The following is a 15,984-nucleotide window of genomic DNA, read 5'->3' on the forward strand; positions in this document are numbered from 1 at the left end:
GTCTAATAATCAAGCCTTTTACCAGTCATTTTTTGGCTAAGGCTTTATGGCAAGAGGTTTGCCAGGTACGTGTTGAAAGTCGGTGGTTTACTTTAGACACTCAAGTTACCATTACCTGTAAACTCAACTGCTTCCATAAAAATGAAAACTGGTGTTAAAATCCAAGCAGATAAATCATTCTGATAATGGAAAGCACCCTGTGCTTGTATGCATGCAAATTGTTTGCATTTTTATTGTCAAGGGAGGCTTCCATTCATCAGCCTGTCAAAGAATTGGTGCAGAGAAATTGATGCGCTACATTGTATTGTGCTAAGATGAATGATGTTCTTAGTTTCTTCCTTGTGGAACAACATACCAGATTATAAAGGTAGAAAAACACTTGGAGCAAAAACAACACACCAGCTAAGTATATAAATAAATATATATATATATATATATACCTGTTTACCAGTATCTCAAATGTTATGTTCCAGCTTTTCCAAAGATGTCTGATCAAGGTGCTCAACATAGATCTGTGGAAACTGTATCTAAATTACATCAAAGAGACCAAAGGATCTCTACCTTCCTACAGGTATGTACTGATCCAATCTGGGCAGTAATATGCTGGATGATTAATTAATTCATGAGCCTCATGCTCTTAAGGAGAAGTAAACAATAGTAACAACTATGTGTAATTTGAAAATGATGATGTTTCCAATCCCAAAGATTGATTTATTTTTTTATTTGATTAGTGTTTTATGACATACTCAACAATATCTCGCTTACAAGTTGGCAGCCAGCATTGCTTGGTGGGAGGAAACCACACACAGCCTGGGGGTAACACATGACCATCCCCAGGGTGCTGGAAGACATTGCCACGTATAACTGGAGAGGAATTTAATATGAGCTAAATTTGAACTCACAGCAACTGCATTGGTGAGATGCTCCTGGGTTATTGTGCCACACTGGTGTGCTAACCACTAGCCACGCGGGCCCCCCAATCTAAAAGCAGCAAATATTATAAGCGAGATAAACGCGATCATATTCTATGTCTTGGGAAGTTGTGGGAGTACCCTATTTCCTCGACCTTTTTGCATATGAAATAGAAACTTTCAGTGCAATTTATACACATTTTTTTACTTTGAGTTTGGAGATAAAACTACATTGGTTGGATTGGCCAGTGTCCAGGCTTCACAAAAAGCATAATTTTGTTAGTGTACAAAGAATAATGCCTTCAGAATGTACTTGAATAAACACTTTCCAAACATGTGAAAAGGTTGAAGAATAATGGTAGCTTCAGTGTCAGTGGGTTATTGCTGATGTGGCTGAACTCTCTCAGCTTCAGATAAATCGGTGTGGGTTTGGCCCAAATACTGAAAACGTGCGAAATAAGACATTAGCTCAGATATGAATGTCATGTATATACTGTCTTATTATTTTCAAAAAGGATTTTGACTTTATCACAGATCATAATGAAGACCCTGTTATTGACGATCATAATGAAGACCCTGTTATTGACGATCATAATGAAGACCCTGTTACTGACGATCATAATGAAGACCGTGTTATTGACGATCATAATGAAGACCCTGTTATTGACGATCATAATGAAGGCCCTGTTATTGACGATCATAATGAAGACCCTGTTATTGATGATCATAATGAAGACCCTTTTATTGACGATCATAATGAAGACCCTGTTACTGACGATCATAATGAAGACCCTGTTACTGACGATCATAATGAAGACCCTGTTATTGATGATCATAATGAAGACCCTGTTATTGACGATCATAATGAAGACCCTGTTATTGACGAACAGCAAACAATATGCCCTTTTTTTTGCTATCTAGTTCTTATTACAGGCTTAGCTGATGTCATAAACAAGCGTTTGTGTCCAATAAAAGCAATGTTACACAAAATGTTATGAGTGGTATCTTAAAAAATACTATATGTACTGACCTCTGGTTTTGCACTCATGAAGAGAACAATAACATGAAATGGATGTTTCATCATTGATTTGGTGTGTGCATATTAAATGCAATAAATTACAGAATTCATAAAGTGTATTGTGTATTAGAATCAGTGTGAAACAAATTAGTGATATTAGTGGTGGTTTCTCAGAAAGTATTGCATCTGTTGACCTGAAGAGTTTACATCCATTGCTGATGCTCTATGTGCACCAGATTTGTGATTTGAGGTAAAGGTTTGCGTTCATGTATGTTCTGCAGGCGAGCTGTTTGGTAGCCTTGCCACCAAATCTGAATTAAAGGAGAAGAAAATTTTAAAAAATGACACTACAGGCTGAAAAGAGCACATTTTTTTCTATCTGGTGGTGTCTGCTGCATAATTTTGTGATTTTTCCTCACCATACTCGTAAAACCTGAAAACGGCAAAGTTGGCATAAATCACTGAGTCCATGATGTCCTCCATCTTTAATACCCAGTAATTTATGCTGGGATGTGTTGCCTCTCAGCCAGTGAGAGTCGTTAAAACTGCAAAGTTTCGTGTAAACTTGAAACCTATGACCAACATTCTGGATTCCCGATCGTCAAGCAGAAAACGAACTTTCCTGTTGTTACCTTCTGAGAAGAACAGGTCTACAGGAAGTGTAGGAACTGCACTTCAGCAGTTTCCGACAGCAATTCTCCTCCTAACACAGAAGACTTCAGGACTAGTTCTTAGGCAAAATGGAGTCGCCCACAGTGGATTTTGATGCTGACTTTATTTATAATTTATTGACTTGAGGTACATATTAGAAATTTTTTTATGGTATTCACATGCGAGGAAATGCATACTGTTTTCAATGGTATTTGACTGATATTTAAATTTTCTTCTCCTTTAAATAGTATGAAGACGAAATGCTTGAGTTGTCTTTTCCTTTCAGTAGAGCTGTCCTATGCATTAACCTTGATAACTGTCCCTAATATGGGTCACTTAGATTGCTGTTTATTTTCATTAAACCTAATACTAAGTCTTCTGTGAAAAGTGGCAAGTGCAACTAATACACATTGGTCATGCTGTTTTGTTGCAGTTGACCTGAAGAGTACATTTAAATTATTTTCAGCTCACTTGTCTTACTTTGTATAGGAATTTTGTGAAATGCAACACATTTGTATTTTGTTTGTATTTTTTTTCTACCCAACAGAGAAAAGATGGCACAAGCCTATGACTTTGCCCTGGACAAAGTGGGAATGGATATTTTCTCATATCAAATATGGCAAGATTATATTGCATTCCTGAAGTCTGTGTAAGTGAATTAGTCAAAATTTATAGGAAGTGGTTTGTTTATATAAAATATGTGGTCTTTCCTTTGTTTAGTTTGTAAATATTGTAAATGTTACAAAAAATAAAATCACCCTAAATATCACATTGAGCAAAAGGTGCAGGAAAATTAACAAGAAAAAAAGACAACTCAAGTAGGATAGCCCAAATATTGCTTTGAACACTTGAATATTCAGTTTATTTCTTATGTAATTGGCTTTTGTCTGAGTATTCCACTGAGGAAAAACAAAAATTTTGAATAATAATAGTCAAATTAAATGAGAAATGTAACTGATTCGTGAAGATGTTCTTCACAGAAGATGAACTCGATCAAATTTATTTCAAACTCTTTGCTATCTTTTTATGTTTTGTAAATTTAATGGTAATGACTTGAATTCTGTTAATGTTGAAAAGAAAAGAAAAGAGGGTTCGGGTATTGTCAATGGAAACGACTACCTTCACCGGTGAGAGAAATAACTCACGTCTGATTGATTAACCCTTTAACATGGCGGCGCCTTCAGTTTTTTCAGTGTGCAAGAGTTTGGCGCTGCGATATCTTGGTTATTAGAAAGGTACACTTTTTAAATTTTATACAGGGCACATCATCGATGCATTTGGGTTTGTGTTGTATTTTCTTTTAAATCAGTTAATAAGTGGTATTGTATTCTTTTCCTCAATCAGAGACGCTGTGGGCTCATATGCAGAGAACCAGAGAATTACAGCCGTGAGAAAGGTGTACCAGAGAGGCGTGGTCAATCCCATGGTCAACATTGAACACCTGTGGAAGGATTATTGTCATTATGAAACTGTGAGTCTTTGCCATCCATCATGTCCATTTTATTTTAGCAACCTGTGAGCAATTTTGAGTCCTAGCTCAGTTATACAGAATTGAAGCTGATTGGCTGACAGTGGTGATAGGATTTCCTGTGTTAAAGCCTAGAACCTTGAATAATTTACAATTCATGAAATTCTGCTTAGGCTACACTTAGCCTGGAAATGCCTATGTTTTACACAGCCAGTCATGGATGATTTTGAAGACAGAACCATATTGGTTGAATTGACCAGTTTCAAGGCTTCACAGAAAGTTCTCTTTGAATAAACATCTTGAAAACATATGAAAAAGTTGAAGAATTACAGAGATGCTAATTTTCATTTTTGTCATAAAGGTTTCAGACAACTCTTTGTATTTTACATAAAAACACTGACTCACTATTTTAAGTCACTAAATTCTTTTGAAGTTAAAATTAGGTCCAAGACAGCTTCATAATCCTTGGGCCAAATGTTTCAGTGCAACTTTGTGTCTTGGCTCTTTTTATTTAAGAGACAGATGTTTTATGGCCACTGAGTTTCAGATTTTTCCGTCTAACAAGTGCTGTAGCAAAGTTTGTGAATTCCATCTATCATAAATCTGTGTGAATCACAACTGATTAACTACTCTGACAAAGGAAAGCAAACCTTGACACAGAAATTGAAGATGAAAGTTTCTCTGATCAGTAGCCCAAAGGGACAAGCATGTTTGGCTTTTACAGCTCTAGTTATCTTGTCTGTCAAATTTGTCTCTCAACTTTACCACCTCTGGTATTTGCCAAGGATAAATGATATTTGCATTCTGCACTCTAATGGTAAAACTGGCTCAACTATTAAGTAAATAATGCTGTAAAGGTGGTATTGAAAGATTAATTATTGAGCAATTTAACAACAATTTTTTTTCAGAGTATTAACCCTTTGATTGCCAAAAAGATGACTGAGGATAGAGGTAGAGACTATATGAATGCTCGGCGTGTTGCTAAGGAGTACGAGGCTGTGACGAGAGGGTTAAACAGGAACAATCCCTCTGTCCCTCCACAGAACACGCCTGAGGAGGTCAAACAGGTAAGGCTGATCAGTTTTCGGTTAACTTGGAGTATGAGGCTGTGAGGAGAGGGTTAGATTGGAACAACCCCTCTGTGCTTCCACATAACACACCTGAGGAGGTCAAACAGGTAAGGCTAATCGGTTTTCGCTTAACTTGGAGTATTAGGCTGTGAGGAGAGGGTTAGATTGGAACAACCCCTCTGTCCCTCCACATAACACACCTGAGGAGGCCAAGCAGGTAAGGCTGATGGTTTTCGGTTAACCTGGAGTATGAGTCTGTGAGGAGAGGGTTAGATTGGAACAACCCCTCTGTGCTTCCACATAACATACCTGAGGAGGTCAAACAGGTAAGGCTAATCGGTTTTCGGTTAACTTGGAGTATTAGGCTGTGAGGAGAGGGTTAGATTGGAACAACCCCTCTGTCCCTCCACATAACACACCTGAAGAGGTCAAACAGATAAGGCTGATTGGTTTTCGGTTAACCTGGAGTATGAGTCTGTGAGGAGAGGGTTAGATTGGAACAACCCCTCTGTGCTTCCACATAACATACCTGAGGAGGTCAAACAGGTATGGCTGATTGGTTTTAGGTTAACTTGGAGTATGAGGCTGTGAGGAGAGGGTTAGATTGGAACAACCCCTCTGTCCCTCCACAGAACATACCTTAGGAGGTCAAACAGGTATGGCTGTATGAGGCTGTGAGGAGAGGGTTAGATTGGAACAACCCCTCTGTCCTTCCACAGAACACACCTGAGGAGTTCAAACAGGTATGGCTGTATGAGGCTATGAGGAGAGGGTTAAATTGGAACAACCCCTCTGTCCCTCCACAGAACACACCTGAGGAGGTCAAACAGGTATGGCTGTATGAGGCTATGAGGAGAGGGTTAGATTGGAACAACCCCTCTGTCCCTCCACAGAACACACCTGAGGAGGTCAAACAGGTATGGCTGTATGAGGCTGTGAGGAGAGGGTTAGATTGGAACAACCCCTCTGTCCTTCCACAGAACACACCTGAGGAGGTCATACAGGTAACGCTGATTGGTCATGAGTTAACCTGGAGCATTGGGCTGGGATACCAGGATTAAAGGATTAAACAAACCTCTGTCTGTCTATTGAACAGAGATGAATTCATTACCAGTGATGTTTCCCATCTCAAAACATGCATATGTACTTACTTTCCACGTTTGCGTTCTTATTTATTTTTAAGGTTGAACTTTGGAAGAAGTACATCCAATGGGAGAAAAGCAATCCATTAAGGACTGAAGACCATGCTGTGATGACCAAAAGAGGTAGGACATTCATGTAGATGTGGTCAATGGGAGCAAACTCTCCCTGATCACCTGTCTGTACAATAACAGTACTTGAATCTTCCAAAATCGATTACATCTTCAAATTGTGATTCTTTATTGGGTGAGTGGTAAGATAAAAACATAACTGGATACTTGAGTACATCTTGGACAACTTTAGGCTTTTCAGTATTATTCCATCTGTTGACCCTTTGCAGATACCTTTTGCTTGCTTTGAGAATTTTGAGAATTTATTGTTATACACAGTATAGCCTGTAACTGTCTGTAAAGCTAAGAGCATGTCAGGAATTAAGTTTTTCAAAGATCCTGTATGTGTTTTGTCTGTTTCAGTGATGTTTGCCTATGAACAGTGCCTGCTGTGTCTGGGTCATCACCCTGATATTTGGTATGAGGCTGCATCATACCTGGAGCTTTCAAGTAAACTGCTGGCTGAAAAAGGGGTACGTAACAAGATCATTTCTGAAAGTCTTGTACACATCTCTGATTATTGTTGCCCAGTATTTTGCTATACCTGATCAACTACACGTAGGAAGACAGGGCTTGAGTGCTTAGAGGCACTGCTGCTGAAACCCGTACAGCAGTTAAATCTATGTTACGTGCATGTTTTCTGTGACTTATTGTGTGCCCTATGTCATTGTTGTGTTCCCTATGTCATTATTGTGTTCCCTATGTCATTATTGTGTTCCCTATGTCATTATTGTGTTCCCTATGTCATTGTTGTGTCCCCTATGTCATTATTGTGTTCCCTATGTCATTATTGTGTTCCCTATGTCATTGTTGTGTCCCCTATGTCATTGTTGTGTCCCCTATGTCATTATTGTGTTCCCTATGTCATTATTGTGTTCCCTATGTCATTATTGTGTCCCCTATGTCATTATTGTGTTCCCTATGTCATTATTGTGTTCCCTATGTCATTGTTGTGTTCCCTATGTCATTGTTGTGTCCCTTATGTCATTATTGTGATCAAGCAAGTAGACAGCGCAGAATCGTTAGAACCACCAAAGTGGACACATAGTCTTACTACACTGTATAAGGGCATGTCTGTGTACATCCTACTGCTGATTTGGTCAGTTCCCTGTTTGTGGGCTTGTGCAATAAATGTTGTTTTTACAGGTGTTGAAAGCCTACAGGCTACACAGCTGTGAAATGAGTGTTCTAAACTTAAACTCCAATCCGTACAGAGCACTGGCAGGTTTCTGTGACTAAAATCTTGCTCTCATTACACCATCCTGTTCTTATCTCTTGAGATCGATGTAAAGTCCAGACTGTTGTCAGTTGTCAGTGAATCTGCTGACTCTTCCATCCAGAATCTTGACTAAAGTGAAACACATGCTTACCATTAACCTCTGCCAAATCAGTAAATAAATGCTTGTGTTTACTTTATTTAGGATCAAAATGCTGGCAAGATGTTTGCAGATGAAGCTGCAGCAATATACGAGAGAGCTATAACAAGTTTGATGAAAAACAACATGCTGCTTTATTTTGCTTACGCAGACTTTGAGGAGGTGAGTTCTTCAATTTTTCAGCCTTTATGTTTACACAGGTATGTTATGTCATTCTTTATTTCCTCTGAAAGAAAATAAAGTCACGTATTCATTAAGTTAGTGTTTAAATACGTTCTTCTGCTCACAGTATGTCACAAATTGTCTTTTCAGGGTCGGATGAAGTTTGAAAAAGTTCACAGTATTTATAAAAGGTTGATTGCATTAGAAGATGTGGATCCATCATTGGTAAGACGGTATAGCCTCTTTCGCTGTCTTATTGATTTTTTAGTGAATTACTCGGACATGATTGGAGTTGGTCCAATCCTAGCATCAGACCTGTAGTTCACTTTTTTCAGGGGTGGGCTTGATAACCCTCTTAAAATTGCTGAAGTGGTCTAACATGATGTTGTTCAGAATCAGTATGACATGGACATTGGTCTCTGCGCGTGAAAATCTGTGCGAATCTTTTTTCACTTATTTACTAAATGTCTGTAGTTTGTGTGTTTTTATCTGATGATGGTAGCATTTGCAGCCAAATGCTCATAATATACCACTATGTACAAACTTGTCAGTATAGTCTTATGTGTTTTGGTCTGCCAGCAACCTGCGGATGGTTGTTTCCTGCGGACTCTGCCCGGTTTCCTCCCACCATAATGCTGGCCGCCGTCGTATAAGTGAAATATTCTTGAGTACGGCGTAAAACACCAATCAAATAAATAAATAAATAAATCTTATGTGTTTTGCTGTTAATATAACCCCTTGATAGTGGAATATATTCATGTCTGTGGTTTTATTGTTTAGAAGATCGTTTTGCTAGCATGGCTCAAAGTCGTTGATGTTTTCATGTTAACTGCGGTTGCAAACCAATTTATTGTACTGAGTGAAGAACAGAACAATAAGGAACAACCAAATATTAACTGATCGTCATTCACTTCAGGCCTGTATTCAGTATATGAAGTTTGGCCGCCGTGCAGAGGGCATTAAGTCTGGGAGGCAAGTCTTCAAACTGGCCAGAGAGAATCCAAAATCTACGTACCATGTATATGTCGCAGCAGCACTGATGGAATACTACTGCAGTAAGGTTAGTGAGAATTTTTCCACAGCAGAACTGTTTGAATATACTGATATTTCAGAGTGGATTAAATGTCAGCCATGTATTTAAGCTGGAGACCTAGTGGTCAGCAAATATTATCTGCATTGGGACTGACCTGCTAACAGAATGATCTGTCCTGATACACCCAGAACAAGAGCACCAGCCCCGATGGCTCAGTTGGTAGAGTGTTCGCTTTGAGGGCATTAGACTTTGCAATGATCTGGCTGACCCGTATTAGTGTAATGGCTCGGGTGGGTGGCTTACTTGCCTGTGGTAAGTCATCACAGTGAAGCAGCACCAGATAAAAGAGTGATGGAAATCTGTTCTGCAACTAGGAGGCACATTACATGTACATGCACTTTAAGGAATCCTTCGTCTTCATATGATGGAAACAGTGTTAAGTACAACGTTAAATCCTAAGCACTCATTCACGCACTCACTTGAAAACAAGAGACACTGAGAGTGCAAACCTCTGCCCCAGCAAAATGTACTAAATTCCTCTATCACAAAGGACCAAGGGACAGAACTCAGCATTTCTCTCCTGTCTCTTAAAGAATACATGAAAAGGAATTCTAAAACAAAGGTTGTGTTTCTGTGCCATATGAAAAAAATTATGCCCCAAAATTTGTGTTTAAAATCTTCATTTTTGGGGATATGTTTATACCTGTTAATTACCCTTCTATATTATGAATATTCTCCGCAATGGTCAGTTTTTTTGGGTAAATTACGTCATTTTTCTTCCTCGGAGCTTGGTGAACTCCCCTGAAGTGTTCCGAGCCCAGTGAACTGTGACAAGCCCGAGCACATTTAACTGATCAGTCGGTAACATTGTTTTCTGCTGAGATTTCCTTAAGCAAATTACGCATTCATTCATAAATATTTCTTAAGTTCAGAGATGATTTCTTATGTCATTTTTATTTGTTCCAAAAAGCGTGCGTTAATTTGGGACACTAGCTTCTTCCAATTTCCATGTGATGTGACATCTCAACAAGGAAAACGAAGCGAGCGATGTTTTCCCCAAATGACTGGATCAGAATGTTCTGAGCAGTCACTGTCAAACTCCTCTGTTACATGATCATAGATTTGTCTGTCAAAGAGATACTGTATGTTGAATGACATGTCTTCTATGGTGTGTAAATTTATGTTGGTCACTGGCTGTTGGTCACTGGCTGTTGGTCAGCTGCTATAGCCCTATTTACATATTCATGTATGTACAGTGTGGGCAGGGTGACATATACTGAGACACTGGATGACTTTTCCAGGTTAGCTTCATGCATCCCTGCCTCCCAACACCATCTTACCCCCTCCAAACCCTCCGAGCACCTACACCCTCTCCCATAGCTCTGCTCCTATTCGGTCTGTTTCCCACATCCCTTCTGCGTGTACCCCAACAGAGTGTTTTTGAGACAGAGAATACCGTGGACATCACTGCTGCAAGCTACTTAATTTCCAGACTCACCGCTGGGGCCTTACGAAAACTACACTTTGAAGCAATTTTTACCCCACAAATCCAAATTTGAATTCTTTTGTTTTTTTTTGCAAATTTTTATATGTTATTACACATCATAATCTACACATTAAGAAATAAAACCATAGTATTTCATGCATTCTTTAATATTAAAAAAAAAGCATCCTCATCTGTTCATAATTTTTCTCCCTTTATTGGTTTTTTTCTTGCCTTGGTGGAGGTGATACTGTTAATGAGAAAATTGAACTCGAAAGGAATAAAGCAAAAAAATTGTTAGAATCTTTGCCTGTGTAATCCTGCTTTTTAATACTTGCTCAGAGTTTGATGAGTTGATCATATGATATGGTAGTTGTCTAATTTGGCTTTAAAGCCAGTGTCAGCCTCAGTATCAGTCTCAGTGTCAGCCTCAGTGTCAGCCGCAGTGTCAGTCTCAGTATCAGTCTCAGTGTCAGCCTCAGTGTCAGCCGCAGTGTCAGTCTCAGTGTCAGTGCCACAAATCATGATTTTTCATGCTTATATTTACTGTTCCCTTATTATTGTAATTAAAAATGTTTGTTTTCATAAAAAAACATTTTAAAATGGCTGATTTACAATTGTATTCTTAGTATTTGTGTCAATATGTTACACAATATAATGTTACTGTGCACTGTTGTTTTTATCAACAGGATAAGACTGTTGCTATGAGGATATTTGAGTTAGGACTGAAGAAGTTTGGTCATTTACCAGAATATGTGCTGTGTTATATCACGTTTATGGCAAATCTCAATGGTGAGTTTCCCAAATTTACACTGTGTTTTACTAACGTTGTTGAGAACTAAAAAACAAAACAGTATTTCTGCTAGTCTTGGACAGAGAATTTATAAGATTATCCTAATCTCATTGTTCGCGGGGCCATGGTGACAATAACATCATTGTGATGCTTATAAGGTCATTTGTGCAGTCTAGTGACTTTCAAGGACCATTGACTATTGCGGTGTGCGTATCTGTGTGCAGTCCAGTGACTTTCAAGGACCACTGACTATTGCGGTGTGCGTATCTGTGTGCAGTCCAGTGACTGTCCAGGACCACGGACTAATATGGTGTGCGTATCTGTGTGCAGTCCAGTGACTGTCAAGGACCACGGACTGATATGGTGTGCGTATCTGTGTGCAGTCCAGTGACTGTCAAGGACCACGGACTGATATGGTGTGCGTATCTGTGTGCAGTCCAGTGACCGTCAAGGACCACCGACTAGTATGGTGTGCGTATCTGTGTGCAGTCCAGTGACCGTCAAGGACCACTGACTAGTATGGTGTGCGTATCTGTGTGCAGTCCAGTGACCGTCAAGGACCACTGACTAGTATGGTGTGCGTATCTGTGTGCAGTCCAGTGGCCGTCAAGGACCACAGACTGATATGGTTTGCGTATCTGTGTGCAGTCCAGTGACTGTCAAGGACCACGGACTGATATGGTTTGCGTATCTGTGTGCAGTCCAGTGACCGTCAAGGACCACTGACTAATGTGGTGTGCGTATCTGTGTGCAGTCCAGTGACCGTCAAGGACCACTGACTAGTATGGTGTGCGTATCTGTGTGCAGTCCAGTGACCGTCAAGGACCACTGACTAGTATGGTGTGCGTATCTGTGTGCAGTCCAGTGACTGTCAAGGACCACTGACTAGTATGGTGTGCGTATCTGTGTGCAGTCCAGTGACTGTCAAGGACCACTGACTAGTATGGTGTGCGTATCTGTGTGCAGTCCTGTGTATCTGTGTGCAGTCCAGTGACCGTCAAGGACCACTGAAGGTTCATATATGCTGTGAAATTTTCTGTATGACTGCACATGTAAATGTAGTTAATGGTAATTGATGTTTGAGAAGAAATGTATTGTAAGCCAACATGAGACCATGACATTTCTTGTGTATTACAGAGGATAACAACACAAGGGTTTTATATGAACGAGTTTTATCATCCGGTCAAATACCACCAGAGAAATCCAGGTAAGAAATGCAGATTAGGTTGCTGTAATTCAGATTTAGATGAAATTGTGTAATAAGTAATTCTAGTGTTGGAGTTTCAAGCAGTAACTGTCAGAAACAGTTCAACTAGACAACAGGGGAACTGTGTTAGCCGCTTGTAGGCAGGGACCAAGATCATAGTGTATGTGTAAGCCATCCATCCCAGTCTTTGGGGTTTGATCATCGGCTCTTTTTTCTCAGGTTGTAAATTCCTTTTTATTCGTAACCAGATTTCCACTTGAAACCATATTAAATTTCTAGCAAAAAAACCTCTTGGTCTAGTGCACAAAATGAAAGGTTCTCTCAAGAAAAGAGCCGCATGTCTGGCTTCCTGACCCACAGGGAGACCAAGCACATTGCTTTCGGCCCTGTGTCAGTTTATTGTGACTGGGAAGCGGATGGGGTGTTTTAGTGAGGCAGCACTATATATATGATGGCAATGAGACTGGCCTGCTACAATGACCCAAATTATGTCGTGTACCTTTGCTGTCTTGATGTTTACCTTTGTATACCTTTGCTGTCTGAGTGTTTCAGCTGTGTTGCTGAGCGAATTTTGATGGTTTACTGTGTTCATTTCATCAGAGCATAAATCTAACAGCAGCAGTACGAGATAAATTGGTCTTCAGTAGTATGTAAAATACCAGTTGTAGCAACTGAATTAAATGTGTCTTGTTTCAGTGAGATTTGGGGCCGTTTCCTTGCCTTTGAGTCAGAAGTAGGAGATTTAGCAAGTATACTAAAAGTAGAGAAACGAAGAGCACAAGCAATTGAAAAGGTTAGTCACTGGATTTTAATATTAGACAGCGTTTCGTCTTTAAAAGTGTTACTGTTAGCGTTAAATGTATGTACGTTCATCAATGCAAATTTCCAATTGTGTCATCATTTCTTGTTTCATAAGAGCAATATTTATGGTATTCAACCTTCACTGTGAAATATTCTATTTATATCTTGACATTATGATGACTTTGTGTATTTGAACGTTTTTATGTTGAATGTTTTTAGTTGTATGCCTTCACGATCTTGTATATAGCATGGCGTCTTACATGAGGTCTTGTCTTGCTGCTTGACGTGGGAAAGTTAAAGGAGAAGAAAATTTAAATATCAATTAAATACCATTGAAAAGAGCATGCATTTCCTCGCAGATGCATGCCATAAAAAAATTCTAATATGTACCTCAAGTTGATAAATTATAAATAAAGTCAGCGCCAAAATCCGCTGTGGGCGACTCCTTTTTGCCTGAGAACTAGTCCACAAATCTTAGGTGTTAGGTGGAGAATTGCCGCTGGAAACTGCCAAAGTGCAGTCATACATTTTCGGTAGAACTCTTCTTCCCAGAAGGTAGCAAACAGTACAGTTTCTTTTCCGCTTGATGATCAGGAAACCAGAATGATGGACATAGGTCTCAAGTTTACACAAACAAGCCGGCAGTTTTAAGGAATCTCATTGGCTGAGAGGCAACACACCCCCAGCATAAATTACTGGGTGCTAAAGATGGAAGACACAATGGACTCAGCGATTTATGTCAACTTTGCCGTTTTCTAGCTTTACGTGTATGGCGAGGAAATATGGCAAAATAATTCAGCAGGCACCACCAGATAGAAAAAAATGTGCTCTTTTCAGCTCATAGTGTCATGTTTTTAAGTTTTCTTCTCCTTTAAGTTGACTAAATTGGTCTTATGATGTCATCCTGCTAAGCTCAGACTGGAGCAAAACCATCTGTTTCTTTTTTTGACATCATAGCGACTGGGTGTGAAAAATCAAAATGTTTTTAAAAAAGTGACATCTAACATGAAATGACCCTTTTATCAGTGATGGAAATCCAGACATTTCATTAAATATGCATAAATAATAAGTAGAATTTCTTCACAGAGCTATTTTTATGTGGAGATCTTCAAGCATTTATCTTACCTGTAACTTAAATTATGGCTTAAGTTTTGTTTAACAGAGATCTGCTATTCTGAACATACTGTGTATATTGATGAAGTTAATGCATAAACTTGTACCCGGCAGCACAGCTGGTAGAGCATCCGCTTCGGGAGCGGTAGATCCAGGGTCAATCCTGCATCAAGTCAAACCTAAGACTTTAAAAAAGAGGAAGTTTCAACTTCCTTGCAGGGTGCCCAGCATGAAGGGGATAGTGCAACAACTGGTTGACCCGTATCAGTATAATGGCTCGGGCGGGGAGGCTTACTTGCCTTCAGTAAGGCGTCTCATTGAAGCAGCACTAGATAAAAGATCGGTGGAAATCTGTCCTGCAACAAGGAGGCACGTTTCATGCATTCTAAGGATTCCTTTGTCGTCATATGACTGAAAAATTGTTAAGCACGACGTTAAACCCCAAGCACTCAATCACTCACTCACTCATAAACTCGTAAAGCTAACTTGATAAGTGAAGTACTTATTTTTATTTAAATATGCATAACTACATTTGGCACAATTCTTCTGGTTACTACAGGTACAGGAATTTGAAGGGAAGGAGACTGCTATGCTGATTGACAGGTACAAGTATCTTGACTTGTATCCCTGTTCCCAAAGTGAACTTCGATCTCTGGGTTACTGGGTGAGTCAACTGCTTAAGGTTTCCCTGAAGCTGGGCACGTTCTTCCTCATTCACCAAAAGTGGGAGATTTTATAAAAGAAAAAATTATGTATTGTATTTTACCGTTAAATTTTTCTGTGAAAATGGACATTCACAAGCACGTGAAGGCCATTGATGATACTATTGATCGTATTTCACAGAAAGCTATAATGTCAAGTAAAATGTGTACTTGAAAACTTTTAAACTTTAGGTGAAATAAAGTATGATCAAACATTCGGGGTATTCTTAAACTTCCTGCATATTGCAGTATTTGGTATCCGGCATATGAAACTTGTTGAAAGTTTTGAATTATTCTAAAATGAAGTGACAGTCCTCAATACTGATAATATCTTATCTTTTTATTTTGTTTGTATATGTAAGTAATGTTTACATTTTTTGACATTGTTTCATTCACTTATGACCAAGTGTAGTTAAAATATGAGAAAAAGTAATCACTTAAAGGTATACAAGTATAATTCTGTCTAAGACAAGGGCATGTTTTTAGTTCCTGCTACGAATCAAAGTGTAAGTTTCTATAGAAACTTTATTATGCCAGATACTGAAGCATTGTCTTTGAGTATTTCAAACATATCACAGATGTTAGCGTTACGACTGTTGTCAGATTGGCGTCTTTACTGTTTTAACTGTGTTTATCTCAGGTCTTGGTAAAGCAGAACGTTGTGATGTTCCCTGCTGGGGAGCGAGATAAAGCTCTGACCGTACTGGAGGATGATGAGGATACCAAGCGACCAGAGTACCCAAAACCTGACCTGAATAATATGCTGCCATTCAAACCCAAAATCACATCAGGTAAAGTCAGTCAGTTGACAAGTGTGACCAAAACCTGGTGTCAGTAGAATTGTTGACATGTAATATGTCTTGCCTGCTGATGTTTGTACCTGATTGTTTCAAGAAATGAGAGTGTGGTATATGTAAAAAAAAAAATGTATGGAAAACGTCTCCTTC

At 39.1% G+C, this 15,984-nt stretch overlaps 1 protein-coding gene across 1 annotated transcript in view; it reads left to right on the top strand.

Annotated features, from left to right (window-relative positions):
- The window catches only part of LOC135469185 (cleavage stimulation factor subunit 3-like), a 53,542-nt gene that overhangs the window by 35,108 nt on the left and 2,450 nt on the right, over nucleotides 1-15,984 (top strand). The window contains exons 5-18 of the mRNA XM_064747732.1: nucleotides 474-571; nucleotides 3,128-3,229; nucleotides 3,925-4,051; nucleotides 4,957-5,115; nucleotides 6,302-6,383; nucleotides 6,732-6,841; nucleotides 7,790-7,906; nucleotides 8,057-8,131; nucleotides 8,823-8,966; nucleotides 11,112-11,214; nucleotides 12,353-12,422; nucleotides 13,119-13,215; nucleotides 14,896-15,000; nucleotides 15,678-15,828. Coding sequence (XP_064603802.1) covers nucleotides 474-571; nucleotides 3,128-3,229; nucleotides 3,925-4,051; nucleotides 4,957-5,115; nucleotides 6,302-6,383; nucleotides 6,732-6,841; nucleotides 7,790-7,906; nucleotides 8,057-8,131; nucleotides 8,823-8,966; nucleotides 11,112-11,214; nucleotides 12,353-12,422; nucleotides 13,119-13,215; nucleotides 14,896-15,000; nucleotides 15,678-15,828 — 1,540 coding nt within the window. The remainder of the gene's footprint in view (nucleotides 1-473; nucleotides 572-3,127; nucleotides 3,230-3,924; nucleotides 4,052-4,956; nucleotides 5,116-6,301; nucleotides 6,384-6,731; nucleotides 6,842-7,789; nucleotides 7,907-8,056; nucleotides 8,132-8,822; nucleotides 8,967-11,111; nucleotides 11,215-12,352; nucleotides 12,423-13,118; nucleotides 13,216-14,895; nucleotides 15,001-15,677; nucleotides 15,829-15,984) is intronic.

The sequence above is a fragment of the Liolophura sinensis genome, chromosome 1, assembly GCF_032854445.1.
Source record: "Liolophura sinensis isolate JHLJ2023 chromosome 1, CUHK_Ljap_v2, whole genome shotgun sequence".
Taxonomy (NCBI): Eukaryota; Metazoa; Mollusca; class Polyplacophora; order Chitonida; family Chitonidae; genus Liolophura; species Liolophura sinensis.